Source organism: Malaclemys terrapin, chromosome 24 (assembly GCF_027887155.1).
Source record: "Malaclemys terrapin pileata isolate rMalTer1 chromosome 24, rMalTer1.hap1, whole genome shotgun sequence".
NCBI classification, from domain to species: domain Eukaryota; kingdom Metazoa; phylum Chordata; order Testudines; family Emydidae; genus Malaclemys; species Malaclemys terrapin.
In genome coordinates this window covers 13,344,804-13,371,605 of record NC_071528.1, presented here as the reverse complement: position 1 = coordinate 13,371,605, position 26,802 = coordinate 13,344,804, and the positions used below count along the sequence as shown (strand labels likewise).

Below are 26,802 nucleotides of genomic sequence, written 5' to 3'. Positions count from 1 at the left end.
GGAATGTAATTGCAATCCCTAGAAAGAGAGAGAGACAGGTAGAGAGAGAAAATCTTGTCAGAGACATTGGACCTGTTTGTATCTGCTGTTTATTAACTGTGCTTGCTACAGACCTTGGTGAGTGAAGAACAGCTAACAGGGCTTAACAGCCTGGAAAAGAGAGAGAAAGGGGGTGGAGGCAGGGTTGCAAACAATCTTTGTATAAAAGGAAAATAAAAGAAATGAAAAATAAAAAGAGCTAATAGAGGAGAATGACGCGTGCATCAGAGGGGAGCGGGGCAGCTGGGACAGTGGCGTCTTGCGCCTCAAATCAGCATTCCCGAAAAAGCCCTTTCGCACACACCCCCAAAAAATAAGCCAGCCTGCTGCAGTGCACGGCATTAATGGAGCGAGGGGGCAATTAACTGCACTCTGTCAAGGACTCTGAAATTAACTGGGTGCCGGTGTTGATCTCTAAAGAGGGCTGAGCGTAGAATAAGGCACTTTTCTTGGAGAGGTTGATGCAAAAATCCCAGGGCGACGCTTGGAAAAATCTGTGTGGGGCGTGAGCTGGAGAAATTGAAGAAATGATCCAAAAGGACCATCGCCAAGTCCAAGGTCTCACGGAAAGTGCGGGCAAGCAGAGGCCTTGACGATAAGGCCAGCTGGAAGCCTGGCGCTGAATGCTCCCAGGAGGATACACGTATGCAGGCACTTTCCCATGGGGCTCTAACCACCCTGTTCAATCCCCCATCATTTCTACCTGGCATCAAACTATCCCCAGAACAATAATGACATGTACCCCTTGCTCCCATATTTTAAATAAAAGTGTTTTCACTGGGCCAGATTCATCTTTGCTGCAACTCCATTAAGTCAGCAGATCCTGGTGATTAATTTGGCCCATCAGAGTTTAACCCGTTGCCACCTAAGTTGGGTATGAGCAAAACCATCCCGATCCCAGAATAGCCAAAGGAAGCGAAGTTTCTGGGCTTTTTTTTTTGGTCTCCTCCATAGCTGCTGTGCACTGAACTCCTGCGCCTTGGAGTACAAAGAGGTGCCTCTTCCAGATGCCTTTAGTTAGAGCTATTCAGGTAGGAGACTCCACCGTTTATGGGGAAATAACACAGACGACAGTGTGAGCATGATACGCGGGTTGGGGGAATTTGTCCCTCCTGAGGGACAGGGGAATGCGGATCAGCCTTCAAACCTGCCCTGTCTGGAAGGGAACCCTCCACTCGCATCCAAACAGCAAGACGAACTCTGACATCTCACCAACTCGTCTGCGAGCACCTCCACCCCACTCCAGACAGGGCTGAGATTGGTGCCTGGACAGTCCCCAGAAAGCTCTTCCCATTGGGGGGGTATCACTGAGCATCACCATGCAGTTGGTCATCTGCCCCGTGGCCTGCCCCAATCCCAAGGGTTTACCTCCCCGATGGGGACTATTTGTCCAGTTTGCCGATCCCTGACTTCCACAAAACTGGGGGAGTGCAGGAGAACAGAAAAGAAACCCCAGAGGTGCTAACACAATAAAAATCAAAAAATAAATCTTCCGAGGCAAAGAAACGACTTGGCAGTTAAATATAGGACATGGGTAAACGCTAGAGCATTTACGGTGTTTGTACCTGTACTGGAAACAGAGAGAGAAAATACCTAATACGCTGCATATTTCTTTCTTTAGATATATATAAATATATGGCTGTGTCCACAGCTTTCCTGCAGCAAATGCAGTTCCTGTCATTCTAGAATTACTATAACCTGCCTATTACATAGTTGCAGGTAGAGTGGGGAATGGAGACAAATATTAAATCCATGGTCCTCCCTCTGCCTTTGTAGAGATTTTCAATCACGCACAGGACAGTGCGGGTTTGGTGGGGTTTATGGCCGTACAGTATCAGAGAGCCCTCTTGGAGTGAAGTCATTCCTTCCCACTAAACAGCCGTACCTCCGAATGCAGCTACCAGAGTTTGTAGATGTGCGTTCCAATCGACGGACGTAACGTGATCCAACTAGTTGGAGGACAGGTTTTGGAAAAGTTTCAATATTGGTTCTAAGTGATGGCATGAGATACATACGTGCTCCACACACAAAACTCTCAACTCTCCGCGCTCCATCGGCATTGCCTCGCCTACATTTTTAATTCAACCCAAACTCTACCAACTGGCTCACAAGCCCTACAAATAAGGGTTCCCTGCACTACACTGTCAAATGGATTAAAAATATATGCAATGTCTATGCGGGTGCTGCATAAGAAAACCCCACCGCTCGGGACCATTAAAACTCTACGGTACAGCACTCTAGAAAATATACTGTAGCAAACAATCCTGCATTGGCCGAGCAATGGACTGGAGCTCTAAATCAGGGTCTTTTCCATCACTAGAAGTTAAACATTCATGGTTTGTACGTTGGGCTTTGCATGCAATCATACAATGACTCGTGTGAACCAATATGAAAGTGGCTCCTTTCAGATATTACAGTCAACATGCATGTAACATAGTATGACATAGATTTTTAGATATACATCTATGAATGGGAAACACATATGCCCATTTTATGCAGCTTGATTGGGGTGTTTACAGCTTCATGAGAACAACTGGTACCTCCATCATTTAAGCGTATACAAAAGTATTAGTGTGTATATATTACACACACACACATACACGCGCGCACACACACAAATAAATGTGTGTACGTAAGTACATATATGTTGTATGTAAGTGGGTGTATATCTAGAAAGAGAGCTAGATATAGATACATGATATCTAATCTCTCCTACGGGTATTTCGATACTGCCCAATATGAGACATATTTAATAAAACGTATCTATCATTTTCCAGATGCATGGTTACAATACCCTTATCAATACGTCTCTCTCAAGCTATTGAGACTACCTATATTAAAAACGTGTATAGAACAGGTAGACCATAGTGTCTCAATTTACAATTCATTTTTAATTTGGTCACAATTATTGAGTGTGGAATTACTGTGCAACCCAGACAAATCATGTGGACCGTGAGATTTAACATTGGCTTCTATGGAGTATAAATTATAGTACAAATCGAAAGGAAAAACGCGTATTGCAAAGCCAGGCGTGTGGGTTTTAAGGATTATGGTTTTGTTCCTTTTCTTTCTTTCCTTTTTAATATTTCTCATTTATCCTTTATTAAACAACATGGAAAAGAACATAAATCAAAACAGAAAACAACAGACAAAAAATAATGTTTGTAAAGATTGACGCAAACTTCTGCTATCTCTAAAGGTAAATAAATAAAAACACCACTTGTCGGTTTTAAAAAAAATGAACAGAAAACTCAACAGAAATTTCTGTGTTTACTACATCTAATAAACTGCCCGAAATGTCCTGCACCCACTCACGCGGAACGGAGACATACACACGCGGCACACCACAATGCGGGACGTAAACGCATCAGGAAAATTTGGCACCTTTAACTGGATCCAAATGTTGCTAATGCATCTCGCTAAAATCCACTGACCCTTTTCATTGTTCTTTTTTCCTTTTCTCCGTTTTCTTTTTTTTTTTTTCCACCCCCGGCCCTATTTTTTTCTTTGCAGATAAAATAATGTTTCACAAGGAAAGCGTAAGTGGTAAATACCCCCACTCCCTCCTATATACCCCCACCCTGGGGCGTGGACAGAGGCGCTGTGGCAAAAAGGGCAATTATAGTGATGTTTCATGAAGCTGGGAGGTAAAGGTCATGAGCCTTATAACAGAAGGTGAGCGTTATTATTGAGATCTTTATATCAAGGGGGAGTGAAGTACCATCAATTAATTTCAGCTTTTAGTACTATTGTAACAATCCTTGAGCACCTAGTAACAGAAACTGACCCAAAATATCTGGCGATACTGTCCCCCAGTTCCAACGACCTTGATCCTAAAGCTTGATCGGTCACATAGCATATGTTAAAGCCACATCCATTCTGTCTTGTAAGGGCCCTCGCACATGTTTGGCATTTAACAGAACAAAAGAAAAGAGCAAAGGCCGTGGAAGCTGGGAAGGAATTGAAGCTGTAACCAAAAACTTAGTGAGGGGGGAAAAAAATCTCTCCTTTCCAACCCCCAACAAAAATGCGAGAGAGATAATAAAATCCATATGCAACAAAATCGGCCCATAAAGAAGCCATTACAGGGCTGCACGCACAAAAGGATGGGATTCCCGAACTTTAGGGTTACTGTATGAGCAACACAGACACGACGCTGGAAGAAACTGTACATTTTAGGATCCTGTTTATCCCTCCATGAGAACATGCGATGGCTGGATAAATAAAGCTGGTAGGAAGACTCTTAAGATTCTGCTAATCCTGTGTGCATCTAACAGTCTATAGGTGACTACAGATCATTATATAAGGGACATACTAGTGAGACAGACCGACTTGCATCAAAGACCCATGCACAAGTTGTCTCACCAGCCTCCACTTCATACATCATGCTATGCTCGTTTGGACAGAGATCCTCATTGAAATACAGTTGGGAGCTCTAATAAAATGTAAAAATTTCACTGGAGATCAACTAGAATGAAGAGTCCATTCATACTGTCAGGAAGCGAACTGGAAAATAAAAAGTTCTCTATTAAAGGTTCCCCTTGGAGCTTTCCCACAGCAAGAGGGGGGAAATATCTCCAGCACTGAAAGTGCAAAAGGTCTCCCCCTGTCAGCAGCAACATTTTGTCTATTTCGCTACCTATTTGTCTATTTCACTATTACAAGGGAGCACAGGTCTTTACATAAAGATCAGCTAAGGTTCATGTTTCCATACCTGCACGGATTTAACGCTCTGCAGGTTCTGAAGATAGCCAAAAAATACTCTTTTTACCCAAATAAATAAAACAAATCTAAAGGAAACGGCAAATATAAACCATCTAGTGAATAAAATTAGCACAATTACTGTTCCTACAAACTCAGTGATAATTATATTTAGTGCCGTATAAAGAAGATTTTGGTGATTAGTGTAACTTTTTTTTAATTGTAAAAAGTAGATTTTCAACAGAACTGTCCACATATTTGTCTATTTCAAGCAGGGGTGTTTGTGGGGGGTTTTTTTGGGGGGGGAGGAAGGATTCCTTATGGTCTTAGTCACCTGAGTCGTGAGGGGGGACAATGATTTAATCTTGATTTAAAACTCAAATTATTTTGTTTTCCCAAAAAATTCAGACTTAAAAGAATTACAACAAAACTGAAACTTTCTTTTGTTTTGTTTAAATTAACCTTTGAAAGAACAGAATTAAATTCAAAGACAAATTAAAGTAACCAAATACCATTTTTTTCAACCGCAATGAAAAAAGAAAAAAAAACTTTAAATTTTTTCCCCCTTTACAGTATTTGGGAAATCTTGTTTCTCAATTCTGAGTTTTCCACACCACATGCAATCACTGTTTTGTGATCTATTTATTAGACACTGGTAGACTGAATAATATTTCGCAAAAGCCATTATGAGCCTCTGAACACAGATAACCCATTTTCTAGTCTCACCACTGAAGCAGCCATGGGGGTTTATTCTAAATAATCATGTGGCAATAATTGGCAGTACAAGATGCCTTTTGTTATATATTTCGGGTTCTCACCGTGTACGTTCATGACTCCACACTATACATTTCCCACAGTTACGCTTTCTTTTAAAGTCAAACTGGAAGATCCATTCTGTTTTCAAGAGCCCCAAATAGTACCAGCTCAGGATCTTGCATGGAAGGGAAAACTTTAATTTACCCAAAGTTCATTATCAAGGAGTATGGTAGAGTTTAAATATCTCACAACAGAAATTGGGCAAATTTAAGAACAGACACCCAGGGGTTGCAGAGCCCCTAAGTATGGTCCGTAGGGCAGGCCAGGGCTATCTTATTGGGCTTAATATGAATCTCTAAAGGTAATGTGGCCTTTTTTGGTTCTGACTTCCTGAGAAATGGAAATCCTCACTATTGAAAAATACACACGAATCTGCATCCCTCCTGCGCTTAAAGTAATAACAAAATTACTTGCCCACATAGACCTCATCTTTATACCTACTGCAGCTCAGACCAGGAGCGAGGCTTCTTCTTCAGCCATTTGTAAACTTTAAAAAGGCAACTGAGAAAAAGATTCCTGCATGAGCCATATTTACCTGCATCCAATATACACCTGAACCAGCAGGCAGTAATCAAAGAAAGATGAACAACTGTCATCGGAGGGAGGGTGTTTAATTCAACAAGAAGAGAGTTCCTAAGTGACGTGTAATTGATTTTACAGTCTGCAGTGGTTCTGAAAACTGCTATAATTTGTTCACCTTGGCTAAGCAGACTCACAACTTCCCAGAATTGGCTTCTGGGTGAATGGATCTTTGGTGCCAGCACCACGTCTGCCAAAAAACAGAGCTGTAAAATTAATATCTATATCTATTGGGTTTGCATCAGTTTTGTTTCAACAAGGACTTACAAGTTTAAAAGTGAAACTCTCGCAAAGCCCCTTAAAACTAGCAGCAGTAAATAAAATATAATATAATGGTTGGGGTTTTTTTCCTGTTAAATATGAGACTTACTGGTAGCTGCCATCTATTATATTTTTAAAAAATCCATTATTCACTGCAAATGGATATTGCCCAGAATTGCTTTTTTTGCAACAAATCCTTTTATTAATAAAACATGCTGATTTCCTGAGGATATCAAATCACTATGCAAGCGAAGCCAAATACAATCATAGCTAGACCAAATCTATATACACATGTATGCATGTGTACTTCTGCCACTCCCAGTTTTACAACAGAGGAGTCTGAATGAGCAAATTGACACGATTCATTATTTAGGAATGCTTTGCTTTGCAACAAGTCAGCAATAATACCCACACACACACACACAAGACAAATAAATTAAGGCAGACTGTTTGCAACTCTCCAGGTAGGCATCACTCTCACTTCTTCGGGAAATCAGGCCTTGGCTGAGCTGAAAAGTTGGTGGCAACTTTCATATAAAATATTCTCCCCAGCGTCTATGATAATCCTGCCCTTTCTGCTCCCACTCCATGAACAAACAGAAAAACCCAGGCACCATCTGATTTGCACCTTTCACCTTATTTGCCTCAGCCTGACTCAGCTTGAACGGATCATTAAGTTTGCATTCTGCCCTGATCACTGCCACTGGGCTTTTTAGAGGAGAGAGGGGGAAGGAAATATGTGTGTGTGTATGTATGTATATATATATACACCTACATGCATACGTAGAGAGAGATCTATCTCCCAGCAGGAACGGCTCTGTGGCAGGCTTGGTGCATCCCTGGAGAATAAAAGACCTTCTTGTCCCAGCCAACACAACCACCCACCAAACAAACACATGTACAACAGCAAAATGATGATGTGAGCCAGATTCTCTCCCCCACCTCCTCCAGCCCCCTCCCCCCAGCCCAGCTCCCTCTTTACTAGGGCTGGAGGGGAACATTGGGACGCTGGCTTTCTCTGATGCTGCCCTGGGGTTGCATAGAAAGGGGGGCGGGTGTGGAGGGTGCATACATGCATCTGGCTTCTGTCCATCTTACCTGGGGTTGCTCTTGTTCCAATAAACAGCATAGCGATCCGAGATAACTTTCCCAGTATCATCAGTCCAGACACAAACCCCGACGAGGGCTACCAGCAGCACGGCCACCTCCAAATGCACCATCGTATTTTATCGTCCTTTCTTCCTTCTCTTCTCTCTCCCCACCTCCCCCCCACCTTCCGATTTCTCTGCAAGGCTTCGCTTTACCAAGAATGCAACCGGTTCATTTATTCCCAGAGCCTCTGGCTGCCCTTGCTCCTGATGCAACTAAACACTCCTGATTCATTCAGAGCAGTGGATCCCTTTTGCAATCATTGCTAGGCAGCATGTGCAGTTCCTGGGTGCAGTCGCCCCTTGTTGCAAAGTCTGTTGCAATCGGATCTTTTGGAAACAAAAGTATTGCCGGTCTTCAGTATGATCTGATTGTATTGGTGTAGGTGCGGCCGTGGGGATTTTTGTTTTAAATAATCCAGCGGTGGATGAAAGTCCTATGGGGGGTGAGAAGGGGAATTCACCGATAACTTTCTCCCTTCGCCTTGTTCTCGTGCATTCTCTCTGCACCAGCAAAGTCCCTGGTTCTCAAACTCTGTAGGTGGTTTTCCTGCAGGAGAAGAGAAGGGATCCCATGTCTTTCCAAATCAAAAATCTTCAATCCAATCGGTGCAAATTTAAAGGACAAGGAGAGCTAGGAACAGCCGCAGTCGGCAGACTCAAGCGACAGGTTGCAAATGATCCCCTTACCATTTCTGAGCAGGCATGGTCCAGCCCTCTCCAAAGGGGAGCAAAGTCAACAGGCAAAGTTTGTCGTTCCTCTTCTCCCCGAGAGCACTGCCACACGGACACATCCCATGTCTTCCAAGGAGGAAAAGAAATATAAAGCAGGCAACTTCGCACTCAGCAACAGCGATGCAAAGGGGGGGAGGTTTCCTTCAGAGTCTTAGAGCCAACCCATCGTCCTCAGCAATCCCACAGCCCAGCAAGAGAGACACACATATTTCCAAGCGTGAATAATTTCTTCCCCCACCCCCAAAACAAACTTTTAACCAAGTTCTTCTTCTCTTAAAGGGCTCCTTCTGCCCTTGCCTTCCCCAGGAAGAGTCGGGGCGCCTTCCCCACACCTGTCAAACCAGAATGGGCTGAGATCTGGGGAGCAGGCGCTGCAAATCTCGTGCCAGGATCAGCTCCAGTCTACAACCGGTTACTCAGCGCAGTCCCGATTCACAGACCTTTGCCGCTTCCCTCTGGCATCCAGGATCTCCCCCTCTCTCTCTCCCTCTTTCACTTCAGCCTGAAACAGGCAGAAACCAAACGAACCAACATTGCAACGAAATGAAATGCAAAAGGCAGAGGCGGGGGGACAGGAGGCCTCTCCTGCCCCCCCTCCCCCGGGCTTTTAATGCAAGTGCACCATGATCAGCAATGAGGCCCCCCCCATCTCTCAGTCCAAAGTTGCAGAGATGGGCAGGGACACTGCTCCCCTTCTTCCCTGCCCCCCGCCCCCGCCGCTCCTCGGCGCCTCTTTCGCCGGAGTTGCAAGCTCCGAGTGAATGAAACTGATTTTTTTCTCTTTTTTTACATTGTTGCCACTTGCGGTCACCCTAACCGCGGCTCGGCCCCCCATTCACAGAGGCGGAGCCCCGGGCTCAAGGTTGGTTGGCCGGCACCAGGCTCACACGGGCTTGGCCCCACCTCTGCATGGGGGTGTCTCTTGCCGAGTCAGTCTCTGCTCTGGAGAGCGAGAGGAGAGGCTGGAAGTGGCTCTCCTCGAGCCAGAGCAGGGTTCAGGGCTGGGCTGTCCTCTCCCTGGCTCCAGGCCTGGGAGCAGGGGGGGGGGGGGGTTAGTTATTGGCTTGTGCCTGGTGGGCTTTTTAGTGCCACGGGCAAGGATCACCTTACAAAAATACAAGCAAAGGGCCCAAATATGGTGTAGGGAGCCAGGCAGACTACATGGGGGGAGAGAGATCAGAAAAAATACCTTGCATTTATACAGTCCTTTTCATCGCTAGCTCATAGGTGAGCAAATCAAATCGTAATCTAAATAATATGAGAGTTTGCACGTATACGTCACGTTCATTCGTAGATCTTGTAGACAGACAATAATTCATATTTATAATAATAGTTAACTCGTATACAGCCACAGCAACGCCCGTTGGCCCTTTGCATTCAAAGCCCTACTCCATTATACACAGCACCTTTCATCCCCAAACCCCGCACAGCCTGGCCAACGCAGGGGGCGGCCTGCTGGCACGCAGCGACCCACCTTCAAGCAGGGATAGAGCAAGACGGGCCCCGAACCCTGCAGAATCACTGATGTAAACGGCGGTGGTTTAGATCACTGCTGCAGGATAATTTTCTAACACCAGTGCAGGGGAGGAGAAATCTTAGCCGGGAATGCAGGAGCAAACCCCTATGAACACCTGGGGATCCTTCCATTCCAAGCAGGCAGACAGGAGCTTGGTTAGTTCAGGTCTCTTCTAAAAGACCCAGACACAGTAAAGTGTATGGTGAGCCACTTACCAGCCTCAGATGACAGCCTGATACTGCAAAGCCCTAAGCACCTTCACCTCCCAATGACTTCAAGTGAGAGCTGAGGGCCTTATCGTTTCAGACCCCTACGCACAAATTATCAGCACCTCCAAAGGATCAACTGATGCTGGGGGTGGGGGGGAGATTTGAGCCTGCAGCTCCATCTAGTCTAGGCTAGCTACTCAAACGACAAAGCCATGCCCTCACTCGGATCTAGTATTGCTGAAGTGCCAGATTTACAAAGGTATTTAGGCACCTAAAGCTTTTCAAAAATGACAAGGTGCTGCCTGAAATCAGTGGGAGTCGTGCGCTTTTGTACAGCTGACGAGGTGGCTTGCATGCACCTATTTACCGCTTTAAATCTGGCCCTTAATCTCACCTACGTTTTGTTTTGGAGGAGGGTTTTTTTTTTTAACACAAAACAAGCACTATTATAAAGCACCTGGGATACATTATCTGGATAGGTGCAATATGAATCAAATATGGATTTGCATCATTGTTTGGCAAATCTCAATTGAAAACGCCAGTGAACTGTGGGTGTGACACCCCCCAAAAATAAAGGCAGAATTCTTCCTCCTCCTGTGCAACTGACTTCTCTGTCATCAAGGTTATACATCTCTTTATCTGACTCCCATCAAGATATTTCTCTATCAAGCCACCGTCAACCAATCTTTCTTCCTGTCAGCACGAAGCTATCATAAAGCTGTCCACTTGTCCATCAGTTTTACTTGTTTTCATTCATCAAGCCCAGCCACAAAATGCCTTTTCCCCACACCGACGGGGCTCGCACATGGTCCGTCATGTATGATCACAGCGGCAATGGCCAGCAAGAGAGAGGATTTGGGAAGAGGGGACCGGCCACTGTTGGTGTAGTGCAGGGGTCGGCAACCTTTCAGAAGTGGTGTGCCGAGTCTTCATCTATTAACTCTAATTTAAGGTTTTGCGTGCCAGTCATACATTTTAACGTTTTTAGAAGGTCTCTTTCTATAAGTCTATAATATAGAACGAAACTATTGTTGTATGTAAAGTAAATAAGGTTTTTAAAATGTTTAAGAAGCTTCATTTAAAATTAAATTAAAATGCAGAGCCCCCCGGACTGGTGACCAGGACCCGGGCAGTGTGAGTGCCACTGAAAATCAGTTCGTGTGCCGCCTTCGGCATGCGTGCCATAGGTTGCCTACTCCTGGTGTAGTGTCAGGCTGCGGCCAGTTGGGCTGTGTAAAACTGAAGCCTGCAGTGCAAAGGAGGGGAAAATACACTAAAACCAAACAAAAACGTATTTCGTCCAAGCAGCAGAGCAAGAGAAGTGCGCTTGAGGCTTGGTAAAAACTGGAGCAGTCCCCAAGCCAAGCCAGATTGGAGATTTTTCCCAAGACCTCAAAGCACCTAGAATTGGAATGCTGGGAACCAGGACTCTTTAAAGGACAGTGAGTTACTCTAGCCACTCAGAAGTAGCTTAGCATGGTATGAGATGGGCTTATGAAGCAGAACTACTGGGAATAGGTTGCCTCTGGCCTAGAGCTTCAGGACTGGTGTTCGTGTGACCCAGAACGATAACAGGCTTTCCATGACGAGGGGAGAGGGGATTTCATACTGGAGTAGAAGCTTCTCATGACCTTGACCTGTCAAAAGCTGGAGCCAAACAATGGCATCGGTCCGGAGGAAGAAACAACCCAGGATAAACATGATATGCTTGGACAGCAGGCAGGAAAGGTACCCAGGCTGAGAACTTGCAAATGAGCTTTGCCACTTAAGCGCTCTCTGATAGGCCAGAAAGCCTCTCAAGTTTGTGCTGATAAGACAGAGGTCAGAAGCTCAAGCACTTCAGGGTGGCTGCTTGCTATAGTATATTACAGATTCTGACGTGGACCGGAGAAGGAAGCATCTGATCATACGGGGGACAACTTTGTTACACCATTTCCAGGGTACAATTTCATGGCTGGTAATCATCTTCCTGATTGTGTTTATGGTAGCGCCCAAAGGTCTCGGTCAGGATCAGAGACCTACTGTGCTAGGCACTGTACAGACACATAGCGAGAGATGGTCCCTGTCCAAAGAGTCTAACTAAACCAGAGAGACAAAGGATTAGCATCCCCATTTCACAGATGGGGAACTGAGGCCCAGAAAGATGAAGTGACTTGCCCAAGGGAGTCCATGGCAGAGCTGGGAAAGGCACTGAACTCCCCTGAGTCCCATTCCATAAGGTCATTCTTCCTCTCAACTCCCTTTGGTTTCAAAAGGATTTGCACCTGCTTACGCCAGTGCTGTATTTGATCCCTTTTTTAAATGCTAAAGAAAAAAAATGTCTGGGCCTGCCCAAGCATCTCGCTGCAGCACAAGGGGGTGGCCTATGGAAATCAGAATTTGGGACATCCGAGGCCAGGGGGAGCCTCGTGTTCTTGGAGGATCCCCTCGAGCCGACTGATGGGGCAGAGAGAAGATCCCCTAACGTGGATGGGATTAGTGGGACCGTAGGCAGAGAAAAAGGACAATCCCTCCCACGGTCAATCCAGCAGGAAAGATGCTCAGGACTGGTTTCCACTCCCTGACACCGGGCTGCCTGGCCATGTTACTTCCCAGCCGGCTGGTGGCTGCTGGCAGGAGGCTCACAAATGCCAATTAAGATCAAAAAACTTTTAACTTCAAACACAATCGAGAGAGCAGAAACACAGAGAGAAATGTTTTCCCCCCATGGGAGCTTTCGGAACGACGCGAGCGTTCTTTTAAATTCACGGCCAGCTCCCATCCGGGTTACCCCTGTCCTTGCTACACCATCTTCTACAAATAATAACAATGACACAGCTCACAGTTTTGTGTAGGGCTCCTGATCTTGAAGGATCCCAAGCTACTATACGTATGGGGAGGAACACTTCCAGCGTGCACAGAGGTGCAGCCTGCCCTGGGGTGGAACACAGCAACTGAGCCCCTGCAAGCCTGCCCACAAAAATGTACAGACCGAGGGTGAAGGGGATCTAGCACAACCGCAGCGAGAAGGAGAATTCTGAGAGGCTGAATGTAAACTCCAGCTCTGATATTCAGTCCAGCTGCCATGTTAACGCCTCTCTTGAGGCTAACACACCATAGTGCAGGGACCAGAGATCTGGCTCTGCTACAGACTTTCTACGTGACTGCTTAGTTGCTCTGTGTCTCAGTTTTCTGACCTGAACGGCGGGATGGGGCGGGACAAGAGCAATATCTTCATGGATCTGAGTGAGAATTGGTTCATTCCTGTTTGCAAAGCACTTTGAGATCCTTCAGCGGAAGGTGTTAAAGCAGAGCAAAGCATGATTAGCTACAGGATCTGTGACAGTTACAAGTGGGGAGGATCTGGGCAGTACAGCTCATCCCAAAAATAATTCCCATGTCCTGCTGGCTCAGTGCTCAGAGGGAAGAGCGCCATCTGCTGAAGCACCAACCAAAACGGATGTGGCGGTGGTCTCCCATCCAACCACTGGATCTAGGCTGACTTGACGTGGTCTGCAAAGCCACAGGCCTGAGGCAAGCCCAGGACCTGCCACAGCTACAACCCAAAGAGGATGATGCCCTGGGTGGCAGCTGAAGGGATCACACTCAGACCAGAAGGACAGGTCCCAGCAGGGACTGAGCAATAGCCCTTCCCTTGGTCACCCTGCGTTCCTAAGCCCGCCCAGACTGGGCTCAGAGGAGATTGCCAAATGCTGGACAAGCCCCATCTCCCAGCAGGCAGCTTGGCATCAGGTGGCAGATGGCATTCCCTTCTCACGACCAGTCCGATTCCAGCGCCGCTCTGGGTCCAGGATGCTGATGGGACCCATCCCCAAGACATGGACAGGTGGATCAAAAGGTATTGGTGGGATTGGGGCCAGTGGTTTCCTGCAGATATCCTTCCACTGAGCTGGTCTGGCCCTTCCCATCTTCCTGGTGCTAGCTCCCAAGGAAACCCTGCGTTCCTGACCCACCCCCCCATGACTACCCCACTTCCCATCCCCGCTGGATCCACAGGACTGCGAGCCACACATGCTAGTGCCCCTCCCAGCTCGGCACCACTGAAGGCTGAACGGAGGCAGCTCCAGCAGAGGAAGATAAGAGGGACACGGCAAAGTAGGCTAAACGTCTCTCTCAGCGCATCAGCTGAAGGACACATTTCCCTGCCGTTTGACGTCTGCAGTCACAAATTTAGGCCTCCTCTTATGTCCTATCACACTGACAAGGTAGAGCTGAGCTCGGCGGGGGGTCAGGCAGAGACCTTTTCCTGGGCATCGGAAGCGAAACTCCATGCTCCGGCGGCTTTCGATTTCCCAACTGCTTTTTGTGGGTCTGTGAGACATCCAGGAACTTAATCATTAATCATTAACGATACCGTACATTTCCATGGCTTCATCTTCCCCCATCTCCGCGCCCAAACATGTATCAACGGCCGCTGGCTCAGGCAGCGGGATTCAGGTGTGGATCCAGAGTTCAAACACCCCAAAGTCGCTGGCAATGGGATCTGGAATTTGGACTCAGCCCATTATTAAGGCAGGGGTCTGTTTGCAAAAATTCAGATGCCCCCCCCACACACACACACATACATATGATGTCAGGGATTTAAGATCCATGATGTTGGGGTTTCTGATCCAGGGTTTGATGTGGAATGTGTTTTGCATTTGGCAAATCTCCTTTGAGGTTAGGAAGCCATGGAGACCAGGGGTGGGCATTGTACCTCTCCTCTGCTCCACAGGTGACCTATCTATTGCATACACAAAGCTACGTTAAAGGAACGTTATTAAGGTTGCAAAGTCAAGCCCTCCAAAGTTAGGAAATGCCAGAATGAAGGCTGTGGGTGCAACATTAACTCAGCCCACTTGTGGATATGCATTAAGGTACAGTCTTCAATTAAATGATCACATATATTACTTTTCCCACAGGGCCTTTGCCCCATTCAGTGCACAGGATTTAACGAACAGCTGGTCAATATTCTGTTTTCTCCTCATTGTTCAAAAACTGCAATTTTGTTGGCACAGCTTATTCCAACCCTTTCCCCCACCTCTGTGTGAAATCAGCTAAGCCCGCCTGGGCAGTGGGTATCAAAGGCCAGGGCAGGCCAAGCCTCCCCTAGTTCAGGCCATGGCCCTGCCCGTCAGGGCAGGCAACAGCGAAGGAAGCAGGTGCCTGGGGCGGCCAATGGAAAGGGGCAGCACGTCCGGGTCTTCGGCAGCAATTCCGCAGTGGGTCCCTTAGTCCCTCACGGAGGGAAGGACCCACTGCCAAATTGCCGCCGAAGAATGGGGCGGCGCGGTAGAGCTGCCGCCGAAGTGCCGCCGATCGCGGCTTTATGTTTTGTTTTTTTTTCCGCTTCGCCACTTGGGGCGGCAAAAAAGCTGGAGCCGGCCCTGCTGCCCGTGTTTGCCCCGAGGCCCTGCCTCCCTCCCCCTAAAGCTGGTGTAATTCACACACCTCCTGGGGGTGGTGCTCTGTCCCACCTAGTGGCACCGAGACCACTTCCAGTTTAATGAGTCTGCTACAGCCTTAGCTAAGGGCCATGTGGCATAGAGCTCCAGAGGTCCCAAGTTCGATCCGGCCCACCGATGACACGGGGAGGTTGTCGGTGTGACACGGGCAGGGGCTCAGTTCCAGGGCCAGGTAAGCCAGCAAAAGCGCCGTTTTGCTGATGTAGCTGCACCTACGCCAGCTCTATCACCGCAGCTGTGGCAGTCAGGACTCGCCCCCTGGCCGCTACGGCTAGGCCAGCAAAACTTTATAGTACAGACATGGCCACAGTGACACCCACATGGTTCGTCAGCAGGCTTGGAACCTTCAGAGCCACCACACAGAGCTCTGCAACTGGCACTAAGGAAGTACCTGACAAGGCGGTGCGGGGGACACTTTGCTGGGGAGTTACACAGATATTTGCTGGCAGCAGAGGAATGGTGAGTCTCAGGAATCTTGGGTTTCGTTCCAGGCCCTGGAGGGGAGCGTGCTCTGGGGGCACTGAGTCTTCTACTCGTTCCCTCCCATGTTGACCCGTTCTGCCGTGTCTCTGTTAACCTGTCCTTGTCCCAGTCCTGTCCCTTCTTCCCCACCCTGGACTCCTCGTCCCCGTCCCATTTTCTACTCCGGCATCTCATCCCAGTCCTGGTCTTCTTGTCCAGCCAGTCCTAATTTCTGACCCCTCCAGACCCCCAGTCTCAGTCCCAGTCCCAGTTCCCCCACTCCCAGCTCCTCATGCTAGTTGTTTTTCTCCCCCACCACCTGCCCATGTTCTCAATCCCCACCAGCTTCCAGTCCCAATTTCCCTCCCCAGGAGTCAGTGTGTTTCATTTCCCAACATCCCTCCCCCGCCTGGCCCTTTGTCCCACCCAGTCCCAGTTCTTCCCCCTCATCAGATCTGCCACCCCTCAGACTCACCTCCTTCCCGCCTCCCATTGGTTCCCAGTCCCAGTCTCCTTGCCCAGCCAGTTACACTCCCCTCACTCCCCACCCAAATTCCCAGTCCCAAGTTCCCTCTTCTCCCGCTCTCTCCCCTGCAGGTCCGGCCTTTGTCTCCTCTATATTTGAATTAAACAGAGGCCAGCAGGGGAGTCATCGAGAACAGAGGATAGACAGTCCCCCTGCATGCAGTTCAGGTGCCCAGAGATGCACTTGCAGGGAAAGTCCTGCTCAACCCTAAACTGGAACACGCCCAGTGCACTACAGACACAATCTCTGGGAAACTTAGCAGTTAAAAATCTAGGAAGGCTCTGCTGAGCATGTGCAAACTGCAACTTTTCAAAGCTTTAGAACTTGGCCAAATTTGGGCCGATTTTCACAGGGATGGTAAAAGGCACATCCCTGACACAGAGGCCACTGCCTGCCAAGTTTCAAGTCCCTGCTCTAAAGTATGGGGACGTTAAAGCTTTTCAAAGGAAAGGTTGCCAGAATTTGTTAGCATGGGGGGCAAAACGATGTATTTTTCCCTAGCCAGATTCTTGGAAATGGCTTAATTGTTTTGACTGAAATTTTCCAGAGTAATCCAGCCTCAGACAGATACCCAGCCTGGAAAATGTCAGCCCAAATGGTTGAAGTTTGGCAAAGTTATAAGTGACTGAAAACAGGATCTTATCATGGGAAGCATTGGGCCACCTATTCCCGGCTTTGCTACAGAGCTTTGGGCAGCTAACTACATTTAGATTGCAAGCTCCTGGTGCAGGGACTGTCTCGTGCAATGTGTTTGTACAGTGCCTAGCACCATGGGGTCAATGATCTTCATTGGGCCTTCTAGATGCTACTATAATATGAACAATAAAGGAATGGGAAAGGGAATCTAAGAGGAGCCTTCCATTCCAAGCCCTACGGCTCTAACGGATAACCCACATGTACACATTGTTGTGCTGAGTGTCACCAAGTGACCTCAGATTTCTCCGTTGTATTTTCCTTCTATTCTTTCGGTTTATTCTTTCTTTTTAAAAAACGGAGTGAGCCAGGATCCTCGGCTGGTGTAAATCAGCCTGAAGGGAGGGATGCTGATTTACACCCGCGGAGGATCTGGCCCTGTGCTGTTCATGTTCCTACAGGGGGAAGATGTCGCATGCTGGGCGAATTTAGCTCTGCGTGTACTTGAGTGCTGGGAGGAATTGGGTGGGAGGGGAGCAGGGGGAGACAATATGAAGGAAACACTGATCCAAGATGCTTTGTCCCTATGTATGTGGCTCACATGGAAACACTGCCTGCGTTGCGGCGATGGTGAGGGGCGGTCCCTGCGGTGCCGCTAATCAAAGGATACTTAGGGGCAGGAGGAGAAGTGGGGACGGGCTCTAGACCCTTTGTGCCTGCAACATTTTGGGCTGCTCGAGGGCCACCATGCCCCCCCGGGAGCTCTTAGGTACAGGAAGTAAATTTGGCTACAGGTCACTTCGCAGTTTGGAGCAGCACAGAAACTCCGGTACAGCATGTGCTACGAAGACTCCCCCTCTCATCTTTAGCCCCACCCCTGGCATGTCCCCTGTGGCAGGTCTTGTAAGGAGGGCAGCCCAGGGCCCTGCCTGCCCCTGGCCCTTCATGGCACAGTTTTGGCTCCTGTAAACCACCAAAGCAACATATGGGGATGACCCTGGAGACAGAAACCATCCCCTAGCTTTTCTATAGGTGCTTTACATCCATAGGTCTTTCACAAGCTCTCCAAAGCCAGTGGACTATTATTATCCCATTTTGCAGATGGGGAAACTGAGGCATGGAGCGATTAATGGCCAGCTGGCCACAACCGCTAAGTTTCCATTTAGGCACTTAGATGAAGCGGCCAAACGTTCAAACAGCTAACAACTTTGGGGGTCCAACTTGAGACCCCTTGTGGGGGTCTGGTTTCCGGACAGTGCTTAGCACCTGCCCTCTGACAATCGGGTGGCTTTATGGTACCTAAAGTCAGGCACCCAAAACTACTCGTCACTAGTGAAAATCTAGGCCAATGAGAGCCACTGGGGGCTGAGCACTTTTGGAGACCATCAGTGGCTTGCCCAAGATCACTCTGTGAGTCAGTGGCAGAATCAAGAAAAGAACCCAGGAGTCCGGGCGGCATCTAATTATTTGAATAAAGCAACAACGCCTGAAGAGGTTCAGACCAATGTTTTCAAAAGTGGTCACTGATTCTGGGCACCCGACTGGAAACCCCCAGGGCCTCATTGTGGAGGGGCTGTGCCCCCCTCCGCCCGCCTCTCCTGAGTTCCACTCGAGTTGTGAGTGCTGGGGGGGGGGGGGGGGAAACAGGCCAGGCCACCCAAAAACGAAGGCACCAAAACAGCTGGTGCTTTCGATAATGCTGCTGTCGATAATAACTATTTCGCTTTCCAACCGCTCCAGGTTGCAGCCCAGTGAATGGTCACTCTTCGAGCCAGGCCAGCACTGATTTCCTGTTCGCCAGGGCCAAAGCGGGGGCGTCTGCTCCGTTTTCACCCAAGCGAACACCCACTGACTTCGCCCTTCGGTGGGAGAGTCACGTGAGCGGAGACTGACGAAGAATGCCAGGCGCCAGGAGAATAACCTGGCTGCGGGTGAAATCGCATTAGAGCTGCTTGTTTTTTCTGACCTATCGGCAATTTCCAGACATAAAATAGAATACAATATTAATACTGCTTAGCGCTTCTTATGGTGCCTTTACATACCTATGACTCCTGGGTTCTATTCACAGCTCTGAATCAACATTAAGGTCATAGCGCCCTCCTGGGGCGGGGGAAAGGGGGAGGTACCATTACCTCCATTTTACAGATGAGGAAACAGGCAGATGGAGGGCCTATGACCTACCTGAGGATGCACAGTAAATCAGTTGCAGAGCTGTGAATAGAATCATAGAATATCAGGGTTGGAAGGGACCTCAGGAGGTCATCTAGTCCAACCCCCTGCTCAAAGCAGGACCAATCCCCAACTAAATCATCCCAGCCAGGGCCTTGTCAAGCCGGGCCTTAAAAACCTCTAAGGAAGGAGATTCCACCCCCTCCCTAGGTAACACATTCCAGTGCTTCACCACCCTCCTAGTGAAAAAGTGTTTCCTAATATCCAACCTAGACCTCCCCCACTGCAACTTGAGACCGTTGCTCCTTGTTCTGTCATCTGCCACCACTGAGAACAGCCGAGCTCCATCCTCTTTGGAACCCCCCTTCAGGTAGTTGAAGGCTGCTATCAAATCCCCCCTCATTCTTCTCTTCTGCAGACTAAATAAACCCAGTTCCCTCAGCCTTTCCTTGTAAGTCATGTGCCCCAGACCTCTGATCATTTTCGTTGCCCTCCGCTGGACTCTCTCCAATTTGTCCACATCCTTTCTGTAGTGGGGGGCCCAAAACTGGACACAATACTCCAGATGAACAGGAGTACTTGTGGCACCTTAGAGACTAACAAATTTATTAGAGCATAAGCTTTCGTGGACTACAGCCCACTTCTTCGGATGCATATAAGTGCACATAGAAGTGGGCTGTAGTCCACGAAAGCTTATGCTCTAATAAATTTGTTAGTCTCTAAGGTGCCACAAGTACTCCTGTTCTTCTTTTTGCGGATACAGACTAACACGGCTGCTACTCTGAATACTCCAGATGTGGCCTCACCAGTGCGGAATAGAGGAGAATAATCACTTCCCTCAGTCTGCTGGCAATGCTCCTACTAATGCAGCCCAATATGCCATTAGCCTTCTTGGCAACAAGGGCACACTGCTGACTCATATCCAGCTTCTCGTCCACTGGAATCCCCAGGTCCTTTACTGCAGAACTGCTGCTTAGCCAGTCAGTCCCCAGCCTGTAGCAGTGCATGGGATTCTTCCGTCCTAAGTGCAGGACTCTGCACTTGTCCTTGGTGAACCTCATCAGTCCTGGCTCCATACCCTGAGATGAGCCCACTAGACCATACTGCCTGTCCCTGCTCTATATTGGTTAGCCCTAAAGGTCTGAGACCTGTATTTGAAACCCCCACGATCACCGTTGAACCTGTGGTCTGGGAGAAGCCCGCAGAGGTGGTCAGCCACCACATGGTTTGGATGGGGAGCAGGGTGAGGCCTAGGTGTATGGGTCTGGCCCGGAGCTGGCTGCGTGGTGCTCCCATTATAGAAATGCTAATGGGATGCAGAGGAGAAGGGCTAAGTGCTCTGGAAGCAGATGGGTAAAGAGCAGTTGAGTCCACAGCAAACTGCGCACAGCTTGGGAAGGAACCTAATACCCAGTGCAAAGGGGGGGAGGAAACAAGTATGCGTGGTAGCAATTTCCCACCAGCCAATGGGTGAGGGAAATGGACGCTGGCAGGAAGTACCCGAGGGGGAGGCCCCTGGGTAGCTGGGGCGTATGAAGGCAGATGAACCAGGAGGACTGTAACAAAGGCTGGTTTTGAGGGAGTGGAGTCCTGAATAGTTCAGCCGTGTCACTTTGTCACCCCGGTCTATTCCAGGCCCGTCCTGCTGGGACATTTGGGCAGTGTGGGCTAGGAGGTGGGCTGAGGGGGTAGTGCTGCTGGCAGATTTCAGCGTGGGGGTGTTGGCAGAAGGAGGGGTGGGTTTGGGGGAGTCAGTGGGGCTGGGGTTGAACGAGGAGGGTACTGCTGCTTTACAGGTCTGGGCAGGTTTAGGGGCAGCTGAGCGGAGGTGTTCCTTTGGCAGGAGGGCTGGGGCCATGAGCTCAGCGGGAAGCTATTAGGAGAGGAAACGCTCACTCTGGGGCAGTCGTTCGCTGGGATACAGGAGAGTAGTCTGCAGGGCTGGCTGCAAGGGGAGCTGGTTGCTTGGTCGCGTCTGCGGGGGGAGCTCACTTTGCAGGGCTGTCCCTAAAAGAACCGTTCGGTTTGGAGGTGGGGCGGGTCTGTTTGGGCCTCTGTCTCTGTAAGATGGGGCTAGCGACATTCAGTCTGGGTCACAAGGCAGGAATCGCCGGGAGACATTCCCTGGCCCGTGGAGGTCAGACTAAATAATCGTCCTGGCCTCGCAGCCTGTCAGTCTCTGCCTAAACCTGCCCTGGCAGAAACCCAAGGGTTTGCTGAGGGCAGAAGACCAGCTGCTCGGAAAGCTGAGTCACCTACTAGTTTTGGTGCAGCAGATCAGCCCTTACCTGCCCCATTTTTCCCTCCTCCTGGGGGGCTACAGAGAGCTGGAGCCCAACTCTCATCCCACTGACTTCAGCAGGAGTTTGGCTAATGGTTCCAATGGGGGGTGGGGGCGTGGGCAGGACTTTGTTCTGTTTCGATACAGAAAATCCAGCAGTGATGCTCAGGAGGTAACCCGAGACCCCGAAGGAATAAACAGCGGCGTTAGCAACTGGGAAACCCTCTCTGGAAAGACACAGGAGTGGGGAAAAGACCCAGGTCTTACTCATACCTGCCCGCCTTTCTACAGTGTCTTCTGCCCCAGCATCTCCAGCTCCACACTAACGTTAGCTATGCTTGGACAACCTGGTCATTTAATAGCCACCCCGAGACCTCCATTTCTTCCTCAAGACGTGCCTCCTCCCAACCCCAGAATTCCAGCTATCAGGGTCAACCCCCCCGCCCCCTTTGTCCAGATATGCAGGACTCTGCCTTGGGCCAGCTGGTGCCTTAGACGGGAGCCAAATTCAGACCTGGCGTGCAAGGGTGCAACACCACGGAACATGCGCAGATCTGCACCTACTTACAGCAGCTGTGGTTTATCCTGTAAGTTCTCTGGGGCAGGGACTCTCAATTGTTCAGCACATTTTCACTGCCTATGGTACCAGCTGCAGCTAAAGCCTGATCCAAACCCCAGGAAGTCAATGGAAAGACTCCCGTTGACCAGGCCCCTACGCAGAGCCATTAATAATGATACTTAATACATCTTTAAGCCTCACAACATCCCTTGGGATTAATCTGTTTTTTCTGTGGCTGCAGACACAGAGGCAATGAGAGGTTTACATCAATATTTTAAATAGTGGCCATTAGTTTTGGGTGTCCGGCTAAGACCCCAAAATTAAGGCTTGCAGAATGAATGGCCAGTTTTGAAAATTTAGGCTAACCAGCTTGTCCAAGGTTGTGCAGTGAGTCAGTGGCAGTCAGGAATAGAACTAAGGAGTCCTGCTGCCAAATCTGCTCTACTCCCTCCTAGGGCTGGGAACAGGACCCAGGTGTCCTGATTCCCTGTTCCCTGCTCTAACCATGAAACCCCACACTGTCCTCCCACCGCTGTGAGTAGAAGCCAGGAGTCCTGACTCCCAGTTCTTTTCTCTAACCACTAGACAACGCTGGTTTGGAGAAGGCTCTGCTAGGTTGCACCTGGGCAGATAGGTTGCCCAGCTCCGCCAAAGCGTTCAGGAAAGTCATGGATCAAATTTACTGGAAAATGGCTTGTAAGAGGAGAAGCATCGAGAACACAAGAAACAGCCCTGGTAATCTTTTCTCCTTGTTAGCCGTCTCCCCTGACAGCGTGGAATGTTTACTTTATTATGAGGTTCTGTTTTACTTTCTCTGTGTCCCCCCATCAAACCCAAAGCTCAGCGTAGCTTTTCATATCTTGATTTTTTTCCCCCCTCTGCTAGTCCTTGGTAATTGGAAGAAAAACATGTTGTATGAATTTTTCTTTCTTTCTTTGTAACGATGCTAATTAAGAAAAACACCCCCTACTCACCTTAATGATGGCAGTTCTCAAATCTCCAACCTTCCACTACTCTAGGGGCCAGGACTGGTTGTAAGGAAGTGTAATTTACACCTCTCTGCTCACACGTCAGCGGAGCTGGTCCAGAGAGCAGGAAAAACCTTTGCTAGTGGGGAAAAAGAAAGCAAGAAAGAAATTCCCTGTTTAACCAATAAAGTGATAATGCTTTGAAAAGAGAACAAAATTGAATGGTACCGAAAATGTGGCACAGAAATGAATCTGTCTCTTTAATAACACATATGGCTACTATCTGTTAGACGCAACAGTTAAAAGGGGGCTCTTATGACTGGCTGGGAGTTTTTGCAAACCTGGATTGAAATCCTTAGCAGGACATGAGTATGTCTGAGTGGGGGAGGGGGGAACCTCGGCCCCTAGAGGAGTTGATCTGCACCATAAAATGACTGCAGATTGGGGACGTGATTGGCAGCTTGCTCAGGAGAAATTCAGGACTGCGAGAGCCAGGGCTGCAGAAGGTCAGGAGTGAGGTGCCTGCGTGGGGAGGGGAAGGAATGGAATGGCAGGGGGTGCTGTGGGTCAGGACTGAGGGGCATTGGCAAAGCTGTGTGTGTGGGAGCCTAGCATGGGAACGGCCGGGGTGAGGCAGGTCAGGTTTGAGGGGAAGGGGGAGAGATTCAGGACTGGAATAGCAGGGGGGCTGCAGTCAGGACACAGAAGCTCTGGAAGGAGTATTAGGAACGGGCCTAGCACCGGAGTAGCAGGCAAAGACGACAGCAGGTCAGGCCTGAAGGGCATTGGCAGAGCTGGGTACGCGCAGGAAACCCAAGACCGGAATAGCCGGGGGGGCTAGGGTAGGGTGACCAGACAGCAAATGTGAAAAATCAGGACAGGGGTGAGGGGCAATGGGAGCCTATATAAGAAAAAGACCCAAAAAATCAGGACTGTCCCTATAAAATCGGGACATCTGGTCACTCTAGGCTAGGGGGTCATGACTGAGGGGCATTGTCAGAGCTGGAGGAGGCAGGGCAGGACCGAAACAGCAGGGGCTGTTGCAACTGGCAGGGCTGTGTGTGATTTGGGGCAGTGGGGGAGGAGCTTTCCCAGCAGCTGCCCACACTAGGCCTGGCTTTAATCCAATGCTTTTAGTCCCTCACTTTCATGAATACCAAACTCACCCAAAAATGTCTACAGGGCGGGGTGGAGTTTGCTAGTTAAGTGAAGACACATGTGGGAAATTAAGGGCTAATTTACAACTAGGCCAGGCAGACACTGGAGGGGGAGGAATACAGAGAGGGAAAGAGACAAATCCATTAACTGACCCAAATGTCAGGAAACCCAAAGTAATGAACAACCACAAGTACATTACTGCCAGCTGATTAGCATCCCCTGTCAGCTCAGGCCTGTCTGCTCCCCTGAGCCAAGCCGGGCTGGGGGGCCAGAGCTCCTGAACTGTAACAGCTTCGCTCCACACCAGGCAGCACGAGAAGTGTCTGCGCTCCCGGTTCAAGAGGGATCAACTGGCACAGAACCACTGCTCCTCCTCTCCTAAAGGCAAACAGCAATAAGGCCCCGCACTTCTAACAAGGAGGTGACCACAAGTGGAACCCGCTACCGAGAGCGGCGGTGGATTCTCCATCTCTTGAAGTCTTGAAATCAACACTGGCTGCCTTTCTGGAAGATGCTTTAGTCAAACAAGTCAGTGGGCTCGATACAGGGATAACTGGGTGAAATCCTCTGGCCTGGGTTGTGCAGGAGGTCAGACCGGATAGCGGTCTGGAAAACACAGCCAGCCAGCAGGGGGTGCTAATGCTCGCAAGCCTTTTTTGCCCATCCCGTGAACAGTCCCTTCCAATCTATGTCACCTGGGTGCCAGCCTCGGGAGACGCCACATGGTGACACTAGGCAGCACAGCCAGAGAGAGGCACAAGGTCTGTCTGTCTCCTGCAGTCTGGAGAGAGAGAATCCCTTTTCTACCCGCGCTGCCACAAGGGACACGGCCCACACAGGGCTAGCAGGTCACCTCCCTGAGACCCAGAGCTGCTGGCCCGGATTGAGGTGTGTAACGCACTCAGTAACACTCCCCAGGAGACACATTTGCATAGGAAGGACTCAGCACTAGGGAGCGAATAACCACAGGCCGTCCTGAGCCGCTGACATCTGAGCTTTCAGAGGGGAGTTCTGCTTAACGGTCAACAGCCCGGTGCAGCCAGCAGGAAAAAGCACCTGGCCGCAGTTTGTCAGGAGAAGCCATAAGAAACAGACCTTCCCAAGGCAGGCTGGGTGGGCAGCCTCCTTCTCTCGGTCCCACCCCCTAGAGAGAGTTCACCCCCCCCCCCCCCCGCACTGGGGCTGTGGTTTTCTTTTTAGTGAGGAAACTGCTCCAAGTGGTCTGCACAGAGTTTGAGCCGCAGGGCTAGGTATCTGCCCCAGTGTCAGTCCTAGGAATCCAGCTGCATATCAAACCTTCCCTCACCTGTTGAGAGAGGCCATAGGCGCACGTGAGCAAAGCTTCCCTTGACTTCAAGGGAGCAAAGCTGATCTCCGTCAGACAGGGATACGTTTGACCCCACGTGCTCCCCAAGGGGGGCGATCGCTGTGGAGGAAATCTCCAGGCAGCGTCAGTGCAGGCCCCAATGAAGGGGTTCACCACGATCCCATCCCTGTTGTGTTCAGTTCCTATCCCAGGCCAGGGGCTTCCCAGCAAGAGCACCAGCTGAGAGAGTGGATGGCGCAGAATGTCTACAGGGTGGGTGGGAAGTGGGTTCTTCTGGGTGGAGAAGGTGCTGAGGCTTCCTTCCAAGTTGGCAAATTCAGCCCCTCTCTGCTAAACGGGGGAGCTGGGAGACACAGCAGGAATTCAGTTTAATAAGGGGTAACGTAGGTGGCGTTGCTGTCTGTCCTGAGTCTCCCGATCATTCTTGTTTTCCTTAAAGCCCCAGCTCCTGGAGTCAAGTGATGATTTCAGCCTTCCTTCTTAAAGAAAAAAGTACGTTTCTAGCCCTCGTGGCTGTGGAGAAAGCTTCAAAATGTGACCCTAAAGGCTCACAAAGCAGAAGGCAAATAAAAAGAACGCCAAATCTATTCTCTTTACATCATCTCATGATTTTGAAGCCAGTCTTGTGATTTGTGGTGAGCCCGACTCCTGGTTTTTGAACACTGGGCATTGGCAATACCGTGTAGGGTTCCCATCCCGATGGCAGGGAGGGCAGAGGCTCATGGACGGAAATGGGGACAGCTGAGAGAGCCTCTGGCAGAGGATCCCCAGACTTACCTCCCTTTCTAGGTGACTTTCAGCAGTGGAAGGGGTCAGAAGTTCTAGGTTTCCCTCTTCCCGTTTCCCCTTCCTGCGCCCCCAACACTCTGCAGCCAGCCCCCCTGCCTCTGTAGCCCCCTCCCAAAGCTTTCTTAGCCAGGACACCTGGAGGGTGGTCCCCTGGGAGCTGATCAAGCTCACCCCTTACTTGTCCAGAAGCTCCTTTTCCACAGGGTTCAGCACGGTGCCCCCAAGGTGCTCAGCTCACAGCGAAATTAACCAGTGTTTTATCTCTGGCTGAGCAGATGTTCCCACAGAAAAAGCTTTGCCATTCACAAACACAGGCAGGCACTGCTAATATCCCAGCCCCTCTTAGCAGCAGTTCCCAGAGCAATTGGCAAACATTAATTAAGCCTCAGCCCCTTCCCAGGGAGGTAGGTAAGTTATCCCCCCCCCCATATTGCCTAGCTAGGAAAGCGATTGACCCCCTCTATGTGCGATTCAATACATAA

At 49.3% G+C, this 26,802-nt stretch overlaps 1 protein-coding gene across 1 annotated transcript in view; it reads right to left on the bottom strand.

Moving 5' to 3' along the window:
* Window positions 1–9,017, bottom strand: part of EFNA2 (ephrin A2) — a 149,857-nt gene extending 140,840 nt beyond the window's left edge. The window contains exon 1 of the mRNA XM_054013892.1: window positions 7,495–9,017. Coding sequence (XP_053869867.1) covers window positions 7,495–7,616 — 122 coding nt within the window. The 5' untranslated portion in view covers window positions 7,617–9,017. The remainder of the gene's footprint in view (window positions 1–7,494) is intronic.
* Between the last annotated feature and the right edge of the window lie 17,785 nt (window positions 9,018–26,802).